Source organism: Agrilus planipennis, unplaced genomic scaffold, assembly GCF_000699045.2.
Source record: "Agrilus planipennis isolate EAB-ADULT unplaced genomic scaffold, Apla_2.0 scaffold34, whole genome shotgun sequence".
NCBI classification, from domain to species: domain Eukaryota; kingdom Metazoa; phylum Arthropoda; class Insecta; order Coleoptera; family Buprestidae; genus Agrilus; species Agrilus planipennis.
This window is the reverse complement of record NW_020439170.1, coordinates 1,083,944-1,108,695: the sequence shown is the minus strand read 5'-3', so window position 1 is coordinate 1,108,695 and position 24,752 is coordinate 1,083,944. Positions and strand designations below refer to the sequence as shown.

Here is a 24,752-nt window from a genome sequence, read left to right as displayed (position 1 = left end):
AGGAGATCGGGCTGAAACTATAGCTACAAGCTATCCAAGGATGGTACTATAGAATGTCACCTCAAGGTAGGCCTAGTGGCGTCATCTCTTGGTTAGGCCGGAAACTTATCAATCCACCCTCGTATTAATAGATAAATATTTGCTTTGGATCGGGCTGCCTTTATAAATGTAACGAACTATAATTCAATTTTTTGTAAAAATTAAAATTTAACATAACAACATCCCTAACTGCAGCACATTGATAAAATATAATTTAAAGAAAAAAATTCATCAATCCCCTTTATTGAATCTGGAAATATAGTTCAATTATAGCCTCTGTTTTAAATTGTCCCGGCGCCTCCACCAAAATTTTTTATCAATTTGTTTAGTTAATGGTTACATTTCTGTATTTTTATGACCATCTTATTGTCGACATTAAACCGATTGTTTACAATAGAAATTAACTGAACATTCTTAATCTGTAACTAAATATTTTTTGACAATTCCAAATATTTGTGTGAGTTTCCAGTAGTTAGAAACATTACTAATTTATTAATTATTTCTACGTAATTTTTGGTAATTTGTTCAAGAACAGTATTGAATTTCATGTACTAAAGCTATTTAATTGAGAAAATCATTTTATAACTTTCTTTACAGTTTCTTTATTAGGGTTGTAATATTTGGTGTATGTTGGGTCCTCTATACATTATACCACAAATTATAGTTTAATATATAGTAAAAAATATACAAATTTACATCACCAATTGTATCTACATGCAAAAACTATAATTTAAAGACGAAAATTCATCAACCTACGTCAATGAAATCAGAATTATAACTTAATTATAGCCTTTATCTAAAAGTGTCCCGGCGCCTCCACCAAAATTTTATCTAAAATTATATTAATTGCTAACATATTTGTGTCTTACCTTCGACAACTAAACGATAGTTTGCAAGATTAGCAGCCTACAATGACCACCATCAATATTAAATTTGATCTTGCAAACAAACTCGCAAAAAACACAATACATTTAATTAAAAGAGCCGATGCTCAAATTTTGTAATCTTTACTGGTTGTACAATTACATTAGTTAATAAAAGAACTGAACGTTTTGAGTCAGTGTACGAGTTTCTTTGCGCAAAAAGGATAATAAATTAATATTAAACAGCATTTTACTGTGTAAATTACACAATGATACACTTAACGTTATCAGCAATTATTAAAATTTGTATCGAAAATTTTGGTGAAGGTGCCGGGATATTTTAGGACAGACTATAATTAATCTATAATTTTGGTTTCATTGATGAATCTGATAGATTGATGAGTTTTCATCCCTAAATGTTATTTGTGCATATAGATGCAGTTGAACATGTTAATTTACATCTTTGTTTTTACAATAAAATTTACTACAAATTATAGTATATATAGACAACCCAACATACAGCAAATACTACTACTCTTATAAAAAGGGAAAATAATTGAAAAAAATTGATAAATTAGTACATATAGATGCGTAGCTGTCATTCTGTCTGTATATTAAATTTCAGCAAAGCATTTTGATTTATTAAAAAGTGAGAAATAATTTAAAAAAAAAGACGTTTACTTTTGCAAAACTTTTTGCTTTCAATTTATATTAAACAAGTTATAAATAGCAGCAGGACCCGACTGCCGTCTGTCTATCGCTTGTTAACCACTTCTTATTGGCAAGTAAATCTTGGTAGGTACTATTATTGTGAAAAAAGATAAACCAAAAACATTTTAAATAATTTATTTTAATCAGTTGATATAATGTTACTGTAAAAGAAAAAGAAATAAAGAAATATACATGAATACAGATAAAAATATGTAAATTAATTTACGACATCCAACTGGTTTTCTCGAGGGTAATTAACGAGCTTTTGATAGGGTTTTTAAGTCAGCAATACACTTATTAATGTTTGCTTTTTCCTGATCTGGTGTAATAGAGGCAAGAACCTTTCTAACCACGTAATCCACAAGGTTCTTATGATGAACTTGGCGCTCTGCAGTAATCCTTGCAACCTGATAATCAAGTCGTTTCTTGACTGTTTCATAAACACTGAAAAGCCTTGCACGATAGGCAGCTTCCAATTGTAAAGCCACATTCTGCTTCTTGGCTTCTGTTAGAAGTAACTGACCCTCTGCACTTTTTTGTAAATTCTTCTCATCTTCAATTTGCTCTGCAAGAATTTTTTTTTCTTCTTCTCTACCAGAATTCCAGGCTTTCTCGTATTCCTGTCATGAAAAGAGTTTTTAGAAAATTTTGTAACAAATAATTATTCATTTTAAACATACATCAATTTCTTTGTCCAAATACTTAGCCAATGGTGGACCAAGTTTCTTAACACCCACAATACAGAAGATAAGCAAAGACAACCCAGTGTAATATTCATGTTCCATTACATATATTTCTTTACTAATTAAGTATGTTGATAAGGTGGTTGCAAAGACATAAGGGCCAGTGACGCCTGTCTTTTTATAGAAAAACTGGAACCATTCTTCAGGAACAAAACCAAGTCGCACTTTACCAGGTTCTTGCCTGACCTTAAAGTTAATAACATATGTATTTGATCACTGTAATGAAGAACAAAAGGCAAATAGCACATTTATGAACACTAATGAGTTCAAAATGAATTCTTATTGGTTTCATAAAAATAAAAGAACGTCACAAGGGTTAAACTATTTAACTTACAGGTCGTGGAAATTGTGAACCTCCAGATGATGGACTAACTGCAGAAGCTGAACTTACTGGAGTAGTTGTTGTTGTCCTAGCAGCAAAAGCCAAGAGAGCCTTTGCTTGCTGATCTATTAAGAAAGAAAAGTTGGTTGATTATGTAAAAGATTAAAACAAATGAATATGAATATAATTGAGGTTATGTATGTTCACATTAATCATTTTAAAATACGAAAATAAGTATACTTACTTGTTAAAATTGCACCACGAGATAGCATCATAATGATATATTTTTGAAGAAAGCTTCTACAATTAATCCCACTAATTTAAAAGAGCTCAAAAATCTCCGCTAATTCCGAATTTTCACATCCAGATTGAGAGTTGCCTATACGGATTACATAAGAGACCCCCACTCACAGGAGCGAATAACTATTTATTTCGTAAAATACTACTTAATATTTTTAATATTGACTCCTCACGAACGATTATTATTTAATTTAGATATTTTTCTGCATTATTCAATTATCCGATTCGTTTTTGCAACAAAGGAACAATGTACATAAATAGGAATTCATTTTTTTATTCGCCTCTGTAAGGTTATCATCAAAGCAACCTATGAACACGTAGTGTGGTTTTAGCATTTAACAGAAGGTGGCGCCACTGCTTCCTTTTGCTTAATTTTTCAAAAAGTAAGGGGAAGTACCGACAATAATAGGTACTGAACACCGAAGAGACTGAAAAGACTACAGAAAACTTAAATAACAACATAAAAACTGAGTGTACTTGTTAAAAAAAATGTTTTAATCTTTCAGAAATATTTTTTACGTTCACTTTTGTGTTTTCATTTAGATTTTATTTATATTTAAAAGTTTTTAATTCATAATGAAAAGTACCTTTCCTAAAAAGCACAAAACGTTATTATAACATACAAAATGGACTTGCAAACAGAAAACGCATTTTAATAAAGGAATAAATAAAAGCAAGAAGCCGAAATCTTTAAGCGAAGCGCTTTTGTTTATCTTTATATTTATTAAAATGGTTCAGCCGGTTTATTGGTAAATACATTGATTCGTATAAACGATACTATAAACTTGAAACCGCTAAAGTCATCAACAATTTTTAATTACGAAAATCTGCATTTTGAAAATAATATTGGCTCGCGTACAGTCTTAAATAATCTCAAGGTAATAATTAGGTATGTTGCCTGTAATTTCCTAAGAAAATTGCGTAATTAAAAAAAAAAATTGCTATGTATTGGTTTTGAAACATAACTTACAATTTCTTCGTTGAAGAAACATAAAAAATATGTTGGCGCCTTACTGATCAGCAATTAAGTTATAAATAGCAGCAGGACCCGACTGCCGTCTGTCTATCGCTTGTTAACCACTTCTTATTGGCAAGTAAATCTTGGTCGAGAGGTATAAAATCTCGCAAGGAATTTTATATGTACCAGAGGTATCGTCTGATATATAGAAATCGTTTTCGATTTTGCAGACAATAATGCCTAACATCAAAATTTATTAGATAACGACACCATGTCTGCAAAATTTGACCACAAGTAACTTAATCACAAAAAAAAATAGAACCTAAATACAAATTTTCATTAAAACTTGACTGCAACTGTAAATTATACAAAATTTATTACAACTGTGAAGTTATTGTTTACAAAATATTTTTCCTTATCAACAAAATAAAATCAAAAACAATACTACTTTTGTTTTCATCCCATTATATCACCACTCGAAATTCAAGGAAATTCATTTAATCCCAAGTCATACAATTAGTTATTTAACTTAAAATCCATTTTACAAAATAATATTATTTCACCCCATGTTGTACATTACATATTAACATAAATCGATCCTTCATCCTGAAATTCATTTGTTAATTTAAACTTAGCTGTACGTGGTTCCTTTAACTTCCATTTTTATCCTTCCTCACATCCCCTATTTTATTTCATTTAATCTGGCTTTGTTTCCTTTCTTTACAATTTCCTTAATTAGGATCAGCCCCCAATCCTTCTCGTTCATTAAATTTCTAAATTCATCCAGAGATTTACACATCACCCTCCTGACATATGCTTTAGCGATTCATCTTCCCTTTCACAAATTCTACATCTCGGCTGCTCCACTTTCGTCCAAAATTTGCACCCCTTACTTTTATTTCCCATTCGCAACGTGTGTATCCCTTCCTTCTCTTAGGTATTCTGGCATCGAATCCCCTTGTCATGTCTCCTACAATAATGCTTTTATTCCTATTCGTATATCGTGATTTTTGTATTCTTTTCAGGCCCTCTCTCCTTAACATCACACTTTATTCTCTGTCATTAATACCCATACTTCTCCATTCATCCATTTGCTCCTGTCTTAACTTCATTGCCTACCCTTTCTTCTTCGTATCTGCTCGTTTTACCTATCTTTAAGTATTCTTATTTTCCATACTTCTTTCTTTGTACCCCTTTCTATCAACCAAAACTTGAATGCAAGATTTCTACCTTCACTTCATACTAATAACAAGTTTGAACCACAAATTATTTAAATTAATTCCAGGAAAACCCCAAAGTTAATTAACTAAACAAATTCAACATTCAACAGTCCCAAAATCTGTCAGCGAATCTTTTCATTTAGGAAAAACGTACCGAATGACAATTCCCACTGCGACGTTCTGTTTAAAATTTTTCGAAAAGCAAAATATTCAACCAAAATATGTATTGTACAGTTGCGATATTGCAAACCTCTAAAAGATGTGTTTCATTTACAATAAGCTTTTCTAAAAAGCTTTAAATAGAAATATCAAAAACAGACTGAAAACCGAACAAGATGAAAACCAAAAAGAAAATTCAGGGAAAATATACGATATAATAGGGTTCCATGGCCGTCTGTAAATTTCGACATAATTAAATTAACGGAAAATTAATACTAATAATAATTATATAGTGGGATTAATGGGAAAAATTTATGGATACATTTTGCACTCCATCAGATAGAGTCAAACAATTTTTTTTTCCAATAATTTTTATTTTTCGGTTATCAATCCACAGACTATGACGTACAGACAGACGTTAGGGCCCAAATTAAATTTGCTTAGATGTAACTGTTGTTTGTTGTTGTTCCCATTATGTATTGATTTCTTCAGCGACGATCGCTGACTGTTTGATAATGTCCAGAAGCTGAAGAAATCAACAAATTCGTGTAATATAACAAACTACGAAGTATACATAATTAAGACCAATGGCGAACGCTGATTTTGGTCATTCATATTGTCGTTCTTATCAAAATATTGTTTAAAACTCATTTGAAATTCTTTATCTTAGATAAATACGTACGACTTGATTGTTTGCAGATTAAAGATTATTGAACTTTTTACTCCAGGTTTACAGGTTTCGTCGTGGTTTTGGTTTTGGATAGTATTGTGATTTGAGGATTTTAATACTGTTTCTAAATCGTCTTGATTAACTAAAGACCTGCGTACTTAACACTTAATTTTGCGAAATAAAATCTTGTTTGCTGATAGCAAAATCGTAATCTTTCTAATTTTAATTTGAAAATGTGTGTACAATTTGTATTTTGGTAATTCACGAAAACTGCTAGATACTCAAAGGGTATCACTATCACTATATAGTATAAAACAAAGTCGCTTCCCGCTGTCTGTCCCTATGTATGCTTAGTTCTTTAAAACAACGCAACGGATTTTAATGCGTATTTTTTTTAATAGATAGAGTGATTCAAGAGGAAGGTTTATATGTATAATACATGCATAATATAGTACGGAAACACTGATAATTTTAGAGGTTTCTAATGTGATGTCGTAAATAAACACATTTTTTTGCGCTTACATTGCAAACGCTGGCTGAACCCTACGAGATAGATCAAAAAAATGTACTACAGTATTGTACATCTTAAAAAGGTCTACAAAAAAGTCCGCGATGGTATATGTCTATCTCTTAGGGATAACCCACAATAACCATTTTTTTTCCTTTACTTTTTATGAGAAATAAAGGCAATACAGCATTAATTCTTATCCAATTAAGTACCTTAAATACATTGTGCATTTAATATAGATCAATATGGCCCTTTACAGCATGTAATTTAAATGAATATTTTCGAAGATATTACAGATTTAAAACGCAGGGACATATCGGTTGCGGCGGTATTATCTAATGACAAAAAAGCTGTAAATATTGTATATAAAGACATTCAGTAGTATATATTAAGTATCAGCATTGCACCCTTGCGAAGCTGGGGTGGGTCGCTAGTTGTATTTAATAAGCAGAAGACGTATTAGAACTATTTTTAAGAATCGATCGAAACAGTTATCGATATTTTTTCCGATTAATAGACTCTACTTCAGGTGCCTATTTTCCCAATGTCCTTAATCATGTGCAATTTTTAATTTTACACTTCAGGGTACATTAAATTGTACGGTACTTCTTGTAGAATCCCGTTATGTATGAGAGAAAGGCTGTCATCCTATATTACAATAAAAGAAAAACGTTTAACGCCGATAATAAAAAAGGTCGAATTTTACGTGGGGTTTATATAGGTATAATAAATAAATACTTTTTATGGTTTGTGTAAGTGCCTAAAGTGCTAAGAATGTAATCGTCTGGCGCTAGTTTGAGCTTAATATGTTACAAAATAATTTACAAATATAATAAATTAAATTAATGCTTACTACTGTAAAGATTCGGATTCTGGGTCAACTGTCTGTGTTGCCAACATCCATCATCAACCACATGGGACATCTTCAGTACTCATACAATGATATTTGGTAACCTGAAAAAAAAAAAACAATTGAAATTAACAAACTTGCTTCTGCTACAATTTTCATACAAAATAATTGTAGAATCCCAAAGATTAGTACGATTAGACCTATAGTTTCGAGAAACGTATTTTATTTTTAATAATTAAAAATTAATTTGATGTTTTGAAACTTCTATTTTATAGTATAAGGAAATCGTTTTAATTTCCATTTCAAGTTCCTTTTACATCAGAGCTTTCTAATCGTAAAACAGAACATATTTCCTTAGTAGGGTCAGTCCCTCTTTTAAACACTTCTATCAAACCACATTTTGATTTGTTTACCTCCTTAAATGTGTTCCTCTATTGTGATTGAATTTCTCAATCATTAATAAATAATATAACACAGTATTGTAGTGTAGGTATTCACTCGTTTAACAGTATACGCATATTTATTAGTTATTATAAAAGAGAATTATGTTAGACATCCAACTGCCATATATGCCAAGTTTTATTATTATTTACATATAATCCCCGTTGTTTCTGGTGACGGTAATATCCTTTGAACCATAAGCCTCTTCCCGAGAAGAGAAAGCTTTGTCGTTAATGCAGATACGTGACAACGATTTAGTAATAGAGTTCCTAAGCTATGTGCATATGTAGTTATATCAATTGGAATGTCTATTTATAAGCAACTTTTTCAACGTTCCTTGAAAATTACTTGAAGGTGTATACCAAACTAAGTTAGTGAAAAGCTTAGCATAAACATCTTCCAATTACTTCATACCATCAACCTACTGCTTATTATAATAATTCTATATCATTCCTTAAAAAAGGTTAGAAGCGTTCGAAATGTGGTGTTATAGGCGGATGATGAGGATATCGTGGGTAGAAAAGGTTAGAAATGAAGAGGTATTGGAAAGAATAGGAGAACAGAGGACTCTATGGAAGTCAATAAAAAATAGGCGAGATAGGTTGGTAGGACACCTTCTCAGGCATGAAGGTCTAGTCAGAGACATATTAGAGGCAGAAACAGGAGTTAGGAGGGGTAGAGGTAGACCTAGATTAGATTACTGTTCGCAAATAGTTAAGGATGTGGGCTGTTCTAGTTTTAGGGAAATGCGAAGTTTAGCTCAGGATAGGAAAGAGTGGAGGTACGTGTCCAACCAGTCTTAGGACTGATGACCTTATGATGATGATATCATTCCTTCAAAGATAGTTTAATACATTGGGAAACAAAAATGTCTGTATTAATCGATTTGTCTTTTGGTCCCGTGCCTCATGTTAGAAATAAAGAGATATTAGAAAGAATAGGAGAACAGAGGACTCTATGAAAGTCAATAAGAAATAGGCGAGATAGGTTGGTACGACCTTCTGAGGCATTAAAGGTTAGTCAGAGACATATTAGAGGCAGAAACAATAGTTAAGAAGGGTATCGAACAGTAATACATGCATTTTCATTAATGTTTTTTGCGAAAATGGTGCAGTTCTGGGAAACGAAATGATCGTGGATGGTACCTAAACCATCACATAAATGAATGTAAATTTTAACTTACAGTCTTACTATATATTAAAGCTACCAGTTTTTGGCTAGGGTTAATTTTGTCGATTTTGGTAAACAGCAAAGCTAACCCAAACACTAAAGGTTCTGTCAAAAAGGAAGGATCTAATAACCCCGATTATGATAGGTGAGTTGAGGGTGATAAGCTTAGAGATGAAACCTTTGTGCCAAACTCGATCGAAGCCTTGCTGAATGTCAAGCAGAAACACGAAGGAGTTGATGGCCAGTACGGTGGTGCCTTCGAAACCAAGTCGATGATAAGGTTTTTTCGCTCTACGTGGTTCAGAAGGGTGGATTCTTTAACTACTTTATTCAGCGAACTGAGGCTGATGAGTCTGTAGCTTGAGGAAGAGCTGACGGGCTTCCCTTCTGTGGGGATACAGATAACGGTGGCTAGATTACTAGACCAAAAGGAAGTGATGGAATCGCATGATAGCGTTTGTGATGTTGCAGAACGTCGTTGGAAATTCTATCAGCGTCAGGGGCTTCTCTCTTTTTCGTAGATCGAATGGTATAAGGGAGATTTCGTGGGGGTCGTGTGTTTGAAGTCGGATACAGAAAAAATAAATAAATCAGCGGAAGGTGAAAATCAAGTTCGAAGAAAACTGTTTTAGACCATCATTTAGCGTGTGTCCCTCAGGTGGTAAACGAAGTCAGTCATGCCGATAAAGGGATTTAAGTACATCCTCATGAGTATCCCCACAAAAGAAATGAGAAATAATGAAACGAAGGAAGCATTATATGTTTTTCTAAGCCGTGGCAAAAAAGTCGACAATTGCGCTTAGTTTAGAGAATGCAGAAAAGTTTCACACATGTTTTAAACTGCCGCCCCTAAAGGTGACCGATTTTTAAAGTCAAGTGTCTTATTTTAAAAACGACAAGAAAAGGCATTTATGGCTTGTAACTGAAATCAGTGCTAAAAGAACTAAAAAAATCCAAAAAAAAAAACGTATTTCCCTTCAAATATAAAATTGTTTTGCTTTTTTAATAGGATAACGCCTAATTCCCTCCCGTATACCTGTTTTTAATGAGGGTTAAAATTTTCGGTATGTCGAATTCCGTCCTAATTATACATCAATTGCCTCCCAACGGCGGCGGATGACCTTGAGTACTAATTGCCACTATAAAGTCATAAAGAGTTGTTTAAATAATACAGCCTCACATCACATATTAATCTTAATATTATTCATATATTATAGACACCACAATAACAATAATAATTTTATCAGACTACCCTTCTGTTGGTCAAATACAAGACAAACTAAAACTAATAAAGTTTTTCTGGATGATTGCATCAAAAAGCTAAACGCACACGAATTTCCAAACATTGAATTTGTTAAGGTAATCGGAAACCATTTTAAAATTAAATAACTGAACATGTTACAACTGATATGTGTTTTCTTTCTGAAATTATTTTATCTTTAATTTACTGAAGTACCGAAGCGCACCATAAATATATATTTATTTTCGATAAATAAAATCGGTAAGTAGTCTTTAACTTAATTATCGGAGCTGATATGAACGGGAGGGAACTCGGCTAGAACCCGTGAGGGAATTCGACTGTCTATATTTTAACCAAAACTACCTGCAGGACGGAATTCGGCATCACCGTTTTAATATGCATAGTTATCTATTGTACCGTAGTATATGTACTTCTGTGTGCAAGTCCAAAATTTCAATTGCTGTTATTAAAAACAGACACACATCGAAAACAATAGACGTAGGCAGCGGTCAAGCTGCCTGCAAGCGCATTTCTTCTTGAAGGAATGTCACTGTGAGTTAGCAGGTACCCACCAGTAATGTTCAATAGTCAGTAGCTGATAGTCAAATGATAAATTAGAGATGTTTAAGAGTACAGCTATTAGAACTTAGAAACTCCGTAAGGAGAATGCGGAAAAATATGCGCAGAAAGCAGTGTACCAACCTGCTAGGCACCACGTAACCATTCAAAAGCGTTGACACGCCTTAAAGCTCGATTCCTGTTTGGGATCAACAACAATTTTTTAAAGGAGGTAGTTTTTATAATTCCTTTTTGTGTACTCTTCTCTATTTAAGAGGACTGTTTCGGTACTATGGCGTGGTTCGGTCAAATCTGATAAGAATTTTAAATTTTCTGTAGATTGTATGCACCTACGGAAGTCAATAAGAAATAGGCAAGGTAGGTTGGTAGGACACCTTCTCAGGCATGAAAGGTTAGTCAGGGACATATTCGAGGCAGAAGCAGGAGTTAGGAGGGGTACAGGTAGACCTAGATTAGATTACCGTTGGCAAATAATTGAGGATGTGAGATGTTCTAGTTTTAGGGAAAAGCGAAGATTAGCTCAGGATAGGAAAGAGTGGAGGTGCGTGTCCAACCAATTTTAGGAGTGATAACCTTATGATTCAATTACCGCGCCTTTTCCATACCACTCTCATTGCATCGAATGAGATAAGGGAAAAACTGTGAAAACTAGGTATATATTGACTTCAACCAGAGTAAAGCAATTACGGATGTGCATTAAAGTAAAATATTCATTTGAGAACTGTATCAACTGATAAAGAAATCATTAAAATTTCCTGTGATAATTAAAGCACATGCAACAAATATGTTGATTTAAACGGACAGAATAAGGATAGACATTAGAAACTGTCTGAAAACCGAACTAGGTTGAGATTGAGAATATTACTTTAACGATTAAATAAATCAAATAGTAAAATATGCGTGTGACCGGCGCAAGTTGAAATGAGCATATCATCAATCCAAATTGAAACTACTACATTTAAGATAAACGTGCATAAATAAGTTTATACGACGTATACATTTGGCCCAGTTACAGCTCGCATTAAAATCTATTAAATGTTGTGCCTAACTCTGTCGTAAAGCGTTAAAAGTGCCCTTTTCATCAAGATAACGAGACTACTCGTCATGTTTCTCATTACGAGCATTGTTTGAGTTATATTATTCTTTAGTTAACGTGAGTGAGCATGGACTTAGTTAAGTAACCACAAACTTATAAAAAACGCACTGTATATATGTCTACAGAAAAGTTAAAAACTCAGCAAATAAGTAATAAGTATGTTAGGTTTGTACTGATCGTACATGAAACAATTTTTCAGTTTTTAATAGTAATTTGTTGGTAATTGGGTTTATCAACTGAAATTTGTTAACTATCTACATATTTTTATCAATTTTGCTGGTGAAGGTTTACGTCAAAAAAATTGGAATTTTAATTGCTGGTTGTAATTACACCTGTAAGATTTATTCAATTATTTTTAAGAAGGAAATTAAAGAAAACGGTTTTTTCATCACTCAATGTTTGTACTTTTAGTCACGTGGACAATGCCACTTACTAACTTCTGATTTTTTGCAACACCATTCTTGATATCATCAAGAATCAAACGCATTACATTCGGGTGTTAAAAGCTCAAGTTACCTCAGTTTTTAAAATTCAGCAAATAAGTAATAAGCGTGCAAGGTCGGTACATATCGTACATCAAACAATTTTTCAATCATACTTTTTTTAATAGTAATCTATTAATAATTAGGTTTATCAACTAAAATTTCTTACAAATTTTTATCAATTTTACAGGTGAAGGTTTGCGTCAAAAAAATTACAATTTTAATTTCTGGCTAAAATTACACTTGTAAGATTTATTTAGTTATTTTTTAAAAGGAAATTAATGAAAAGAGTTTTCCATCAATCAATGTTTGTACTCCAGCTGTACTTTTAATCACGTGGACAATGTCACGACGAACATCTGATTTTTTTGTAACACCTTTCTTGATATCATTATTACAGGTTCACTGTATTCGGCTCAAAGGACTAAAAGGGTTCAAAAATTTCCCGAAAATACACTTATTGTTATAGCGCCTGGGAAGATACAGTAAAATATTTAGATCGCTCTACTTATTATATACCTAATGCTCATCAGAATAATAGATAATATTATCATATATATTACATTAAACAATTAACAGAAAACAAACGCTACTAATTTTTTACAAACACACCTCCCGTCATTGCACTATACAAAAGGAGCCAAGGACCTTTCTCATAAGTAACTGTTTAGTTGAAATTAAATTCAAAATCAGACATGAAGCCGTTGACTTCAGAAATATGATACCTGTCTACCTAGCAATGAAAATCGTATAGTTAATGCACATGTGTAGTTTATATATAATTCAACCGCAGAAACAAATAACAAAAAAAAAAGAAAAAATAAAATACTCAGTATCTCGAAGAACATGAGTTACATAATGTAAATTTATGATAATTGCAAGAATAAATAAATAAAAGGCTGAGATTGAGAGAAAGATGATATTGAAGAAAAAAACCTACAAGGAATTAAAACCTCAAAGTCGTTGGCCTACGAACATATGTATTAAATATTGCATAGTAAATTATAAATGTTACAATATATAAATTACACCAGCAATAAAATGTGTAATCTGTAGAAAGTCATCTACATCTGGATTTCTAAGCAAAACAATCCGTAAACGTAAGAATCAAACGTATTACACTCGTCTTTTTACATTCCGGTATTAAAAGCTCTGGTTACCGCAGCTTTTTGAAAGAACTGATCCTTCTTTTTAACCCTGTGGTATTTTTGGCGACGAATACCTAAATACATTACAATCATCCCTCCTATAGCACAATAGTGTTATTCCATTAATTGGCTAATTATTTATGACGACACAAACATCCTCTAGATATTAACCTAATAACTAAACCCAATTCGCTAGTCCTTTCGCCTTAGGGTGTGCAACACTCAAATTATCGTAACTATTTAACAGTAGAGGTACTTTTCTTTAACCCTACGGTATTCTTGGCTGCGAATACCTAAATACGTTACAATAATCCCTCCTATAGCACAATAGTGTTATTCCATTAATTGGCTAATTATTTATGACGACACAAACATCCTCTAGACATTAACATTATAATTAAACCCAATTCGATCGTCCTTTCGCCTTAGGGTGTACAACATTAAGGTTATCGTAACTTTTTAACAGAAGAGGTCCTTTTCTTTAACCCTGCGGTACTCTTATGATGCCAGAAACATTCCCTAAATATAAACCTAATAAGCAAACGCAAAACACTCGTCCTTTTGCCTTGCGGTGCGCAACACTGAGGTTACAGTAGCTTTTCAAAAGAAGCGGTCCTTTTCTTTAACCCTGCGGTACTCTTGGCTGCGAGTACCTAAATACGTTACAATCATCCCTACTACAGCACAAGAGTGTTATTCGACTAATTGATTAATTAGTAATGACGGCACAAACATCCCTTATATATATACCTAATAATCAAACATATTACGCTATCCTTTTGCCTTCGGGTGTTAAAAGCTCTGGTTACCTCAGCTTTTTAAAAGAAGTGGTCCTTCCTTTTAACCTTGTGGTACTCTTGGCTGCCAAATTAAGTGTGACGTTTTTCCAGGAATGTGTCTTAGTGTAAACAGATTAAATCGATTTTCATCGAAATTGCATAAAAGCCTTTGTGCTAATAGACAGGTTTTCAAACTTAATGGACTTTTAAAATTCGGTTAATCGATTAATTAATTATGACGACACAAACATCCCTTATGTATAAAACTAATATTCAAACATATTAAGCACGTCCTTTTGCCTTCGGGTGTTACAAGCTCAGATTACCACAGCTTTCAAAAAGAAGTGGTCCTTCCTTTTAACCTTGTGGTACTCTTGGCTGCCAAATTAAGTTTGATGTTTTTCGAGGAGTGTGTTCTAGTTGTGTTCATTGAAATTGCATAAACGTACTTGCGCAGATATTTTTTCCAGGTTTTCAAATTAATTGTACTTTTAAAATTCGATTAATCAATTAATTAATTATGATAGCACAAACATCCCTTATACATAAACCTAATAATAAAACATATTACGCTATCCTTTTGCCATCGGCTGTTAAAAGCTCTGGTTACGGCAGCTTTTTAAAAGAAGTGGTCCTTTCTTTTAACCTTGTGGTACTCTTGGCGGCGAATATCTAGATATGTTACAATCATCCCTCTTGGGCCATTGAGGTACGACATGGTATGTCAGGTGTGCTAGGCATCAGCTGTCGAATTATGGTTAACGTTTCGCCAGGAGTGTGTTTTAGCGTAAGTGGGTAGGAAAACGTATTCTCCAAGTTAACATTGTCGTCCGTGAGTCGAACAGCAAGAACCAAACGAGAAACCTGTTCAGTCCGTGTCGGAGACAAGAAACGTGCAGACCATCGGCGTTATTATTATTCTCGTTTTTTCTTTTAATCCTTCGGCGTTTGTTCTTCAGTCCCCTGTTGGATAAATTCTATAACTATACACACATACTAGATAATAGTATGTCAGTTTTGTGTATGTGAAAGCTCTAACGCGGTCATAACTTTTGTGTGATTTCCTCAATTCCAAAATGAAAACTGTCTTCTGATTAAATAAGAAACAACCGACACGTTTTTTTTTTGGAAGGAAAAGTTTGTTTTTGGTGTTTGAGTTTACGTTTATTTTTTTACACGCCGACATTAAAAGATGATCCTGAAGGCGACGTATTCGTTCCTGATCCTTATCGGAGTAACATCAGTAGCATTCGCCAAAGGTAAGTTTTGAACTCCAAAGGTGAACCAAAAAGGAAAATTGTTTTCATTTGACAGAAAAATGATACAGTTATTAGTCAGAAAATTGGCGTAAGGCAAACATGCAATGAGTTGAGATGTCCTGTATCCTGGACTCGTGTCAATAAGCATGAAAATTACGCTAAAAGTGTGGATTTTCCGAACTAAAAAACAACTTTTTTGTAAATAATCAGTAAAACGAAATGAGAACTAAAAATTGCGGTATGAATGACAAAACGAGAAAACTGATAGCTAAAAATAAAAAACGACTTGACAATTATGTATCTTCCAAGTTGAAGTTGAAATAAAAAACACTTAGGTTGTCGGTGGTTCTTTTGGAAGGATAAATGAAGAACTAAACAGGCTAATTGAAAGTGGAAATTGTTTTTATAGAAACTTCCAAGTATCTCCGCTACTTTTATGACTTTTTTACCATTTCAAAAGAACTGGTCCTCCTTTTTAACCCTGTAGTACTCTTGGCTGGGAATACATAAGTGTTTCCTTTGAGGTATGGTATGGTAAGGCAGGAGTGTTAGACATAGGTTACCGAATTATTAAGCTTGACGTTTTTCGAGGAGTGTGCTTTAGCATAAGTGGGTTACCGCTACATTTTAAAAGAACTGGTCCTTCTTTTTAACCCTGCGGTGCTCGTAGCTGCGAATACCTAAATACGTTGTTTCGTAAATTTATATTCAAAATTTTTACACCTGAAGACCTGACCATCGTAAGGATAAACAATAGACATTAAAAGGATTTTTTGAAACTATACCTGGTATTATTATTATCATTATTAGTATATTTATAATACTTTTCTGGCCTACTTGCATACGTTTTGAGACTCAGAAATGCTATTTCATTATTTAATTTGAATGTAGCATCTAATTAGTATGACATTAATTCATATTCTTATCCACGTGTTCGCGTAAGCTACAGTAAATTAGTTTTTTTGATGTTTTAGAAAGTAAGGTATTTATAGCTTAATGTAAACTACAATAAAATACGACTCCTGCAGGTATCTGCCTCATTAGAAAAGCTAATTAGTAATTACATAAGATAAACGCATATGTGATTTTAATTTTTAAATAATTGTTGTAAGAGTTGCTTAAAGTAACAAAAACAGGTTTGTTTATCTACATACTAAACACAATAGTAAGAAAAGACAAAATTTTGACGGATTCTACATTACATATAGTTATTACGTACCTGTAGAGTATTATTACGTCCTAGAAAATTTTAAGATCTATTAATACATTTTACTGTCTCTTAACCAACATTTGCTACAATCATTACCTATTTCCTTTCTCTGTCTTTACTTTCATTGTTAGTGTTTAGAATCATGCTTTGAAAGTGCACTAAATGAGACAAAAATTAATCATTTCAGCTATTCCTATATCTATACTGTTGAATTTTAAAGATTTTCCTTAATCGTAAGTAAGGATTTTTATTACAAATTATAAATTTGGTAAAAACATGTCTTCGTCTTCAACTTTGTCAACATTATTTATTAAACTGAAAGACATACAAAATAAACGAAACCAGAGAACGGTTTTAAGTTAGCAACAATCTAATCGATATATTTAGCACATAGATTCTGCATCTGGCATTTACACATTCAAGTCGTTATAGCCTTGAATTTTAGAAGCTCAATGTAAAAAGTAACGGTTATTCTAGACTATACCAAACTAAACCGTAGTTTACTTAAAAGGTTACAATAAAAATTACAGAACAAATCAGAGCATTCAAAGAACTATGAAGAGTTACTTTTTCAGACAAGTAGACCTATGGTAGTATCATACAAACCGACAATCAACTAAATGTAATAAATAATTGTCCATTAATGTAGAGGTTTTAATCGAATTGCAAAATGATTATAAAACTTATATGGAAACTGTAAGGTGCCTCTATTTCCTATTGGAGCACTATCACATGTGTGTTTATTATGTAGTAACTTCTAATAAATTTTAAATGTATGTACCCCAATTATTTCTTCTTCTTTCTACCCTATCTACTAACCTAAGGGATAGAAATGGAAAATATTTCTCTGCCAGATCGTTTTAAAACGCGAAAATATTCAAATATCAATCGATCCGTTTTTTAACGACAATTGCTATCAATCTGTTATGATTTTATTGAACCCAATAGAATAACCGTAATTTAAGCACAATTTTCCTAAAATCTGGGATCATCTCAGTGACGAACTAAGGAGTGGCGGGCTCCGCTTCACTGATCCTGGAAGCACCAAATTTCAAGTTTAGTTTGGACATTGGAGTCATGTATTTGTCATAGGCATAGTCTTATATTAAATGGCTCGTAGAGTTAGAATACCAAAAATTATTGTAAGACGAGAGCAATTTCTCCTGGAAATTAATAAATTAGTTTTGGAGGGTTTGGCACCCCGTAAGTAACTCTCAGACTCCCTGACAAACTTTCTCATAGACATAGTATTATCTTAAATGGCTCGTAGAGTTGATATACCAAGAATGATTGTGGCACACGAACAACTTCCCCTGGAAAATAATAAATTAGTATTGGAAAGATTCGTGCCCCCGTTATTAACCTTCAGACCCTTTGACAAACTATCTCATAGGTATCATTGTTGTGGGACAGAAACAACTTCGCCTAGAAAATAATAAACTAGTATTGGAGGGTTTCGCACCCCGTACTTAACTCTTAGACCCCCCGACAAACTATAGTTACTTCAGTTTAATTTCGCAGGTTTTAGTTTATAAAGTCAAAATTATAAATCGTTTACATTATTATTTATTATTGGAACAATAAATCTACTATCCCATATACCTGCTAGAAGGAAGAGAATGACGTCCTTATTTTTCTCGACGAGTCGCAGATAACGAACACACTGACAGGTAATAAAAGGCAGACAAACTGTATAAACTGTTCAAGTAGAGAGAAAGATGCACAAATATTATAAAGGACCAGAGTTATCCAGGCTACATTTTAATGGTATATATAAAAATATGCTGACACAAGTCTGCTCACACACTAGAGCCCAGATAACGACTCTGTACTGGGAAAGTGCAATTTTGCACGATTAGCATTTAAGTTTTCTTTATTGTTTTTTGAATATAAATCTTTAGATTTGTTACCAACACGTCTTACCATTCAGACGTGCAAACCTACATCCTTTTTACTTTGTAGCATTTAACGCTTATATTGAGTATTAATGTACAAGTAAATAAATCGTGAACTCATTAACAAATTTGGTAACCTTTCTCAGTCCCCACAACGTTTTTTAGAAATAAATAACTTTTAAAAAACAACCTTCGGAAGACTTAAAACAAAACTCCAGGCAGTGTTCATTACCTGCAACTAGCCGAGGAAGATAAGAGTATCTTTGTTTTCCTTGTGGTAAGAATTTATTGTTCCAATAAAATTTTGACTTTATAAACCAAAACTGGTAAAATTACACAGTAGCGATTGCACCTACGTTCACTCAAAATACTTCAATTAATGAGCAGACTATAGATGTACCTACCACGAACCTCCGATGAGTGTTGCCAGTCACAGGATTATCTTCCCACAGCTGAAGTCTTTCTGATCATTCCGCAGCTAGATTGCAAATAGTGCTTAACAATAATTATAATATAATTTTTTTATAGACGTACCTAGGGATATGTACGTATACGAATATAATAAAAAGGACACCTGGTGAAAACGAAACCGTTTTAATTAATTTCAACGCCTGAAGAGAGAACATAATCCTTTTTCCCATGTTGAATCGTTTTACGGTTCGACCAACAAGGTTCAATGGGTATAGTCTTGAACTAGTTTTCATTGTCTTAAAAGGCTAATAAAGTACAAGTTTATGTATGTCTCGAATCGAACTGAGACAGTTAAGGCTGCGTTTTAATGGCATTCGAATCGTAAAATACGCTTTTATTTAAAGAAATACGAGCTTTATACTATAAGATAGACGAGATTGCAAACTTGTATAATGTCCCTAACATGCGCAAATAATTGCGCTTCAACGTAGCCATTTCCTTCGATCATTTCAAGCGAAAGTTATAACCATATTTTGTCCTTCAACGTAAACGTGATCCGTAATTTGTTTTACAAACCACACTACCATTCGCCACAAAGTGTTGCTTATTATTGCTAACTGGCTCAGTAAATGAAGTAGTCTGATTGGCAAAACAGAGAACAAGAACTGTGGTAAATTAAATGCATGAAGAAAGAGGAATTCATTCCAATCTGCGGCAACCGATCTTACTGAGTGGATACGTGTTTTCTGTGTCAGATTAACCCACGGGTACAGTAGACAATTGCCTATAGGCCTTCGCCAACACAAAACCCCCACCGATATGAATTTACAATAATTAAAATTAAAAACAATTTCAATAAATTTACATCATTTGTTAATTACCACATTGGTTTTTACTAAATAGTATTAGTAGTAAGTTGAAAATAATTTCTTGACCATACGCTCTCCTAACATAGAATCCCACCAAAATCTGCCTAGGGATCCCTATTTTCTTAATCCGGCCTTCCGATGGATGGACTGCTCGCCTACCAGCATTAGTAGCTGGTGATGTACCCAAAAAAAAATTGTAGGTCAATTTGCTCTGGTCAACTTGGAGCAGTAATACTCTTTACTTCTCTTCTTTCACTACCCACCGGTTCCGACGATTCCTAAAAGGATGCTAAAGAAGGCCTTCCGCTGTACGGATGGATTGCCGTCAACCAACATTAGTAGCTGGTACGACCCAAACACCGGAAACCTTCTTTTCTGAAAGTACCGAACGACAAAGCGTGGAGGTTTAGATTATTGACAGTTCCATTCCGGGTCTGTCTGCTCTGATACTTGTTTTTCTGTAGTTTTCTATGACACATGATAGAATCATAATGCGCTACAGATAATCTTCTACTTCTCTTCAGTAGTCATTTTGTCTGCCTTATCTTTCTCTCCCAATAAACACCCATCTGTTTCCACAATTCCGAAAAGAAGACTGAAGGGGTCTCTTCACCCTACCCTCCCTTTTTTACACTAGAGTGTGAATTGGATCAACATTAGTAGCTAATGGGAATGGAACATGTAATAGTTTGTTTTCTAAAAGTCTTATTTTTATTATTATTAATTAATCTTACTGTCGTTTTAAACATTTCTGTACGACTTATAATCTTTTGATATTAAGTCCCTTCGTGTCTTTTATCTTTGATTTTTTATTCATATTTCTAAAACAGTTTTCTTCCAAAACCTTTTATGTTCTTTGTTTACTACTTTACATAATAAGTAATTTTTTAAATAATAAACTAATAATCTCTTGTGGGAAAGACAACCTTTCCACTCGGTTCTTTTGGTACAAATTATAAAAACGAAACCCAGAAGTAGAAAGGCAAGTAAATATTTATAATTTTGTGTGATATACGTGCATTCGTCTGAAAATGAGATGCTTCTCTCCATGCTTCAGCAATTTTTCGGCCATCTCAAGCGGAACCCACTGCTAAACATGAACTTGAAATTAAAATTAGAGTCTCTTTTTGTTATCCAATTTACTTAGGATTACGTCTTCTTGCCGTCAGCTCAAACAAATGTGAACACATACAAAATATAGATGGTTAATTAAGATAGCAAAAAACTTTTCGACTTCGTTTGCCAACTTCACCGCGCAAAAAAAAACACTTCTGCGAAACGACACCTACCAGCAGTAATTCACTACGGTACATTATACATATACAGATGAGCTATCCCAAAAATAGAAAAAATAATGATCAAACCAAGCATAACAGCATAAACAACCAGCAAGAACTTCTTGACAAAATGTTTTTCCTTCTGCAGTGTACGTTCAGGTACATCACGTCGAATAAAAATACATAATTTGACTAAAACAAGTTTATAGAAAGAAGACGTGGAAATATTCGGTTAAAAAGTGCACAGCTTTCTGTTCCAAAACAAAAAAAAACTGCTGATTAAGTTCTCTCACAAGTCCATCCAGAGATAAAAATGTTGAAATGAAAGCGAGACTCGAGTCTCCGTCTCTCATCGAGTCTCTCTGGTGTCGCTGAGAGAGACTGTCGAGAGACTGTCAAAAAAACTGAACGAGAGACTCGAGTCGCTCATAGAGAGATTCTCATTTCGTACTCAGTCTCTGAACGAGAGACTCGAATCTCTCAATTTTTCAGTTTTATTCATTCAGTCTGTGTCTGAGAGACTCGAATCTCTGAATTAATTTTATCGTTCGAGTCTCTCATATAGAGACTGTGTGAGATCCATAAAAACACCTAGACAATAACTAAGAGACTGTGACAGACACTCTCAGAGACACTGAAAGACTCTGAGACACTGGAGAGAGACTGAAAATTTTTGTGTAGGGATTACAATTATCCTACAAAAAACATTTACCATCGAAATTGAGATCAAAAAATGGGCGTTGTGAGTAGGGTTGCCACCTTTTCAGGCTTTACGTAAAGTATTTCTCGACTAAAAGGTTAAAAAAAAGTACTCAGCATAAAAATAAAGTATTTTATTTTTTGTTTTTAAAAACATATTTTTTGTTACACCTAGCAGCCAGTAGCAAATTGCTGTCGCTCTCAAATACATTAATAGTCTCTAAACATGACAAACAAAGATTTAAGTAAACTAAAAGTTCATTTTTAATTAGTTTTAATGAAGCTTTATTCCTGTCGTCCCGCCACTTTGCGTTTTAAATAGAGTACAATACTTTATATTAAAGTACGGGTGGCAACCCTAGCTGTGTTAAACATATACCAAAACAACAAGAAAATCATTGCTATGTACGTGTTACCTAATTGCTTGTCAAATATTTAGGTTTTAACTTGGCAAGACTCCATATCATTGCGAGTCACCTATTTCATAAAATGCGAACACAAGCAACAGAAACTTCTAAGACATTAAGGCCTCTCACTCGAAGTTTGCAGAGTATTGAACATGAGATTTTGATTTTCGATAATGATCGAGTTTTTGAAAACTGTTAGTTTAAAAACACAAGAAGTGTCTTATCCTCTTACATTACGATTTCCAATTCGAGTCGAGACTGGTATGTTAGTTACGACTTACATTGACCCTACTTAGTAACTTCACATACCACTCTTGTATTTTCTATATTATAAGTTATCAGTTCAATATATATACAGTTGCCATTACTTTCTGAATTTCTAAATTGGATCGTACAGAGTATGCCGATGGCGTCAAGCCAAGTTCTCAACAATTTTAGGCGGTATCTAAATATTATTTTATGAACAAGGTGCTTTCATTTTGGTCCTCATATAAAAAGAGACTTTCAGATACTTTCATTGATGAAGGCACGCTTTTCACCAATGATTAAGTAACAAATGACTAGGTAACTAACGTAGGTAAGTGTCGGGACCGTTCGTTTGCTATTTTGTATGTTAATCGTGCGGTAAATGCAACTCGATTCGACTCGATTAAATAAATGTAGATCGGCAAGTTGTGGCAGTAGGTCATGCTATGCGCCCAGCTATTGTTGGTCGCACATAACAATATCAAGTGACCGATTACTATTATAGAAGAGAACTCCGCGCCGCGGTTCTACTTTCACTCTTGCTGAAAGTGACTTATAAGCGACTAGTTACTAGTCCGTTGATGACGAGGCTGCCGCAAAATGAACGGGAAGTGATCATTCTGCAAACAACATCTGGTGGCCTTGAAATTGATCAGATTTATTATTATTCTAATTACGCAATGTGATCAGAGGTGTACAATATACGTACAAACCAATAACCATTTTAAGAGTTACCGTGACTAATTTGCGTGCCGGGCTTTTCTTTATAAAGCCCGAAGATTGGTAATGATCTCAATTGTGTTCTAAAATGGATCGACTTTTTGCTGAAGTCTAATTTAATTTGGGCACAAAGAAGCGCGACACACCAAAGCGTTTTTTGTAAACCGGGCAATTAAAGTTTTTAAAAGAGAAACCATTAAACTAATGTCGCAAAAAAAACAAATGCTCAGTATCTATTGTATTATAGGCACAGATTTATCTTCTAAATAAATACAGTTACGACAAAGAAAAGAAATGGCAAATTGTTAAAAATATCTAAAGACGATTTCGTCCGCGTGACGCTATTTCTAATTGTCCATAATAAATACAATTGTTATAGCCAAGAAACAACTTAAAAAGATAGCCTAGATCACTCCTGATAACCTTCTATTCATGTCTCTGCAGTTTAGTCGAAATTGGTTCAATTGTTTCGAAGATTACTCCCTACATACAGGGAAGAGGACAAAAGTTTTTTATGGGTCGGTTATATCTTAATAGCATTCAAAACCACCATACATATGAATTTCAAACCCCAACGCCAAAACACTACTCTAAGTCTCCAAAGTACATTTAGGCAAGAAGGTTACCTTCTTCAGAGACTGACAGTTCTTTTAAGTCCCTAAGTAATCATATTAGTATATAGACAAAAAATTTGTCAAAATTTATAATTATATGCAAATTAAATGTTCAATTCTTTATACTGAAATAAAATTATGGTGGCAGATCATTCTTTATCATTTTCTACCTGTCTGTATTGCACGCATTTAAAAATGTTTTTCATTCATATTCAAAGTTTTTCTTTTAGTATCTGTAATCAAAAGTGGCGAATTCTTGCGTTATATTATTATACATATAGCGCAGGTACAATTTGGGTCACTTTTCCCTTTTAGTGTAATAGACACTAGTTTCATATTAACCCTTTTTATTTTGGGTTCCTATAAATTTTACAATGTTTAATTTAATTACTAATAACGTTAATTAGCCTGATACTTTTGTAATATTTCATATATAAACTATTTAATGACAGAGAAATACCTACTGGAAGATACAAAAGAACACAGAATGTAGATATCATTATTCGTTGCATTCAATGTAATAGGCCAATAATTGGCATGTATCGATAAAAACAAATGACTTTTCAAACTGTTGTTACAAACATGTTTTCATCAGTTACTTACTTAAACAGCCAACGTACTAAAGTTTGCAACCTTGATGTACCTATTAAATCACTGGTGTGTAGGTATTTGATATTCTGAAAAAATACAAATTTAGAAGGCTATTTTAATTAACAAATACATTAAAACCTCCCATACTATTTACGAATAGAATGCGAATTAAAAGCTTTTCAATCAAAACTGCCATTTTCTTTAAAGGCTTCGTAATATTTTAAAAAACAGGGTTCTTCAGTCTAATCTATAGCATAGTTTTCCAAGAGGAAAGGA

The 24,752-nt window shown here is 33.3% G+C and overlaps 3 protein-coding genes across 4 annotated transcripts in view; 1 reads left to right on the top strand and 2 right to left on the bottom strand.

Annotated features, from left to right (window-relative positions):
• LOC108735121 (balbiani ring protein 3) overlaps window positions 1-24,752 on the bottom strand; it is a 226,416-nt gene that overhangs the window by 121,486 nt on the left and 80,178 nt on the right. For both annotated transcript variants that reach the window (XM_018466952.2, XM_018466954.2), the window contains exon 2: window positions 7,347-7,447. In XM_018466952.2, coding sequence (XP_018322454.1) covers window positions 7,347-7,416 — 70 coding nt within the window. In that variant the 5' untranslated portion in view covers window positions 7,417-7,447. The remainder of the gene's footprint in view (window positions 1-7,346; window positions 7,448-24,752) is intronic.
• LOC108735126 (ATP synthase subunit b, mitochondrial) lies at window positions 1,764-3,160 on the bottom strand. Its single transcript, XM_018466962.2, has 4 exons — window positions 2,923-3,160; window positions 2,691-2,803; window positions 2,294-2,542; window positions 1,764-2,233 (listed from the first exon to the last, which is right to left on the bottom strand). Exons 1-4 carry the CDS (start codon window positions 2,951-2,953, stop codon window positions 1,868-1,870), a joined length of 759 nt encoding a protein of 252 aa, XP_018322464.1. The 5' UTR covers window positions 2,954-3,160; the 3' UTR covers window positions 1,764-1,867.
• LOC108735125 overlaps window positions 15,099-24,752 on the top strand; it is an 84,134-nt gene continuing 74,480 nt past the window's right edge. The window contains exon 1 of the mRNA XM_018466961.1: window positions 15,099-15,537. Coding sequence (XP_018322463.1) covers window positions 15,471-15,537 — 67 coding nt within the window. The 5' untranslated portion in view covers window positions 15,099-15,470. The remainder of the gene's footprint in view (window positions 15,538-24,752) is intronic.

What these genes read in the sequence shown, in the direction of transcription:
- LOC108735126 (XM_018466962.2), bottom strand. Translation starts at nt 2,953, where the DNA reads ATGATGCTATCTCGTGGTGCAATTTTAACAA. An exon ending in GTTCACAATTTCCACGACCT is followed by an intron (nt 2,543 to 2,690) that starts GTAAGTTAAATA and finishes ATTAACTTTAAG; the next exon opens with GTCAGGCAAGAACCTGGTAA. An exon ending in ATTTGGACAAAGAAATTGAT is followed by an intron (nt 2,234 to 2,293) that starts GTATGTTTAAAA and finishes TTTTCATGACAG; the next exon opens with GAATACGAGAAAGCCTGGAA.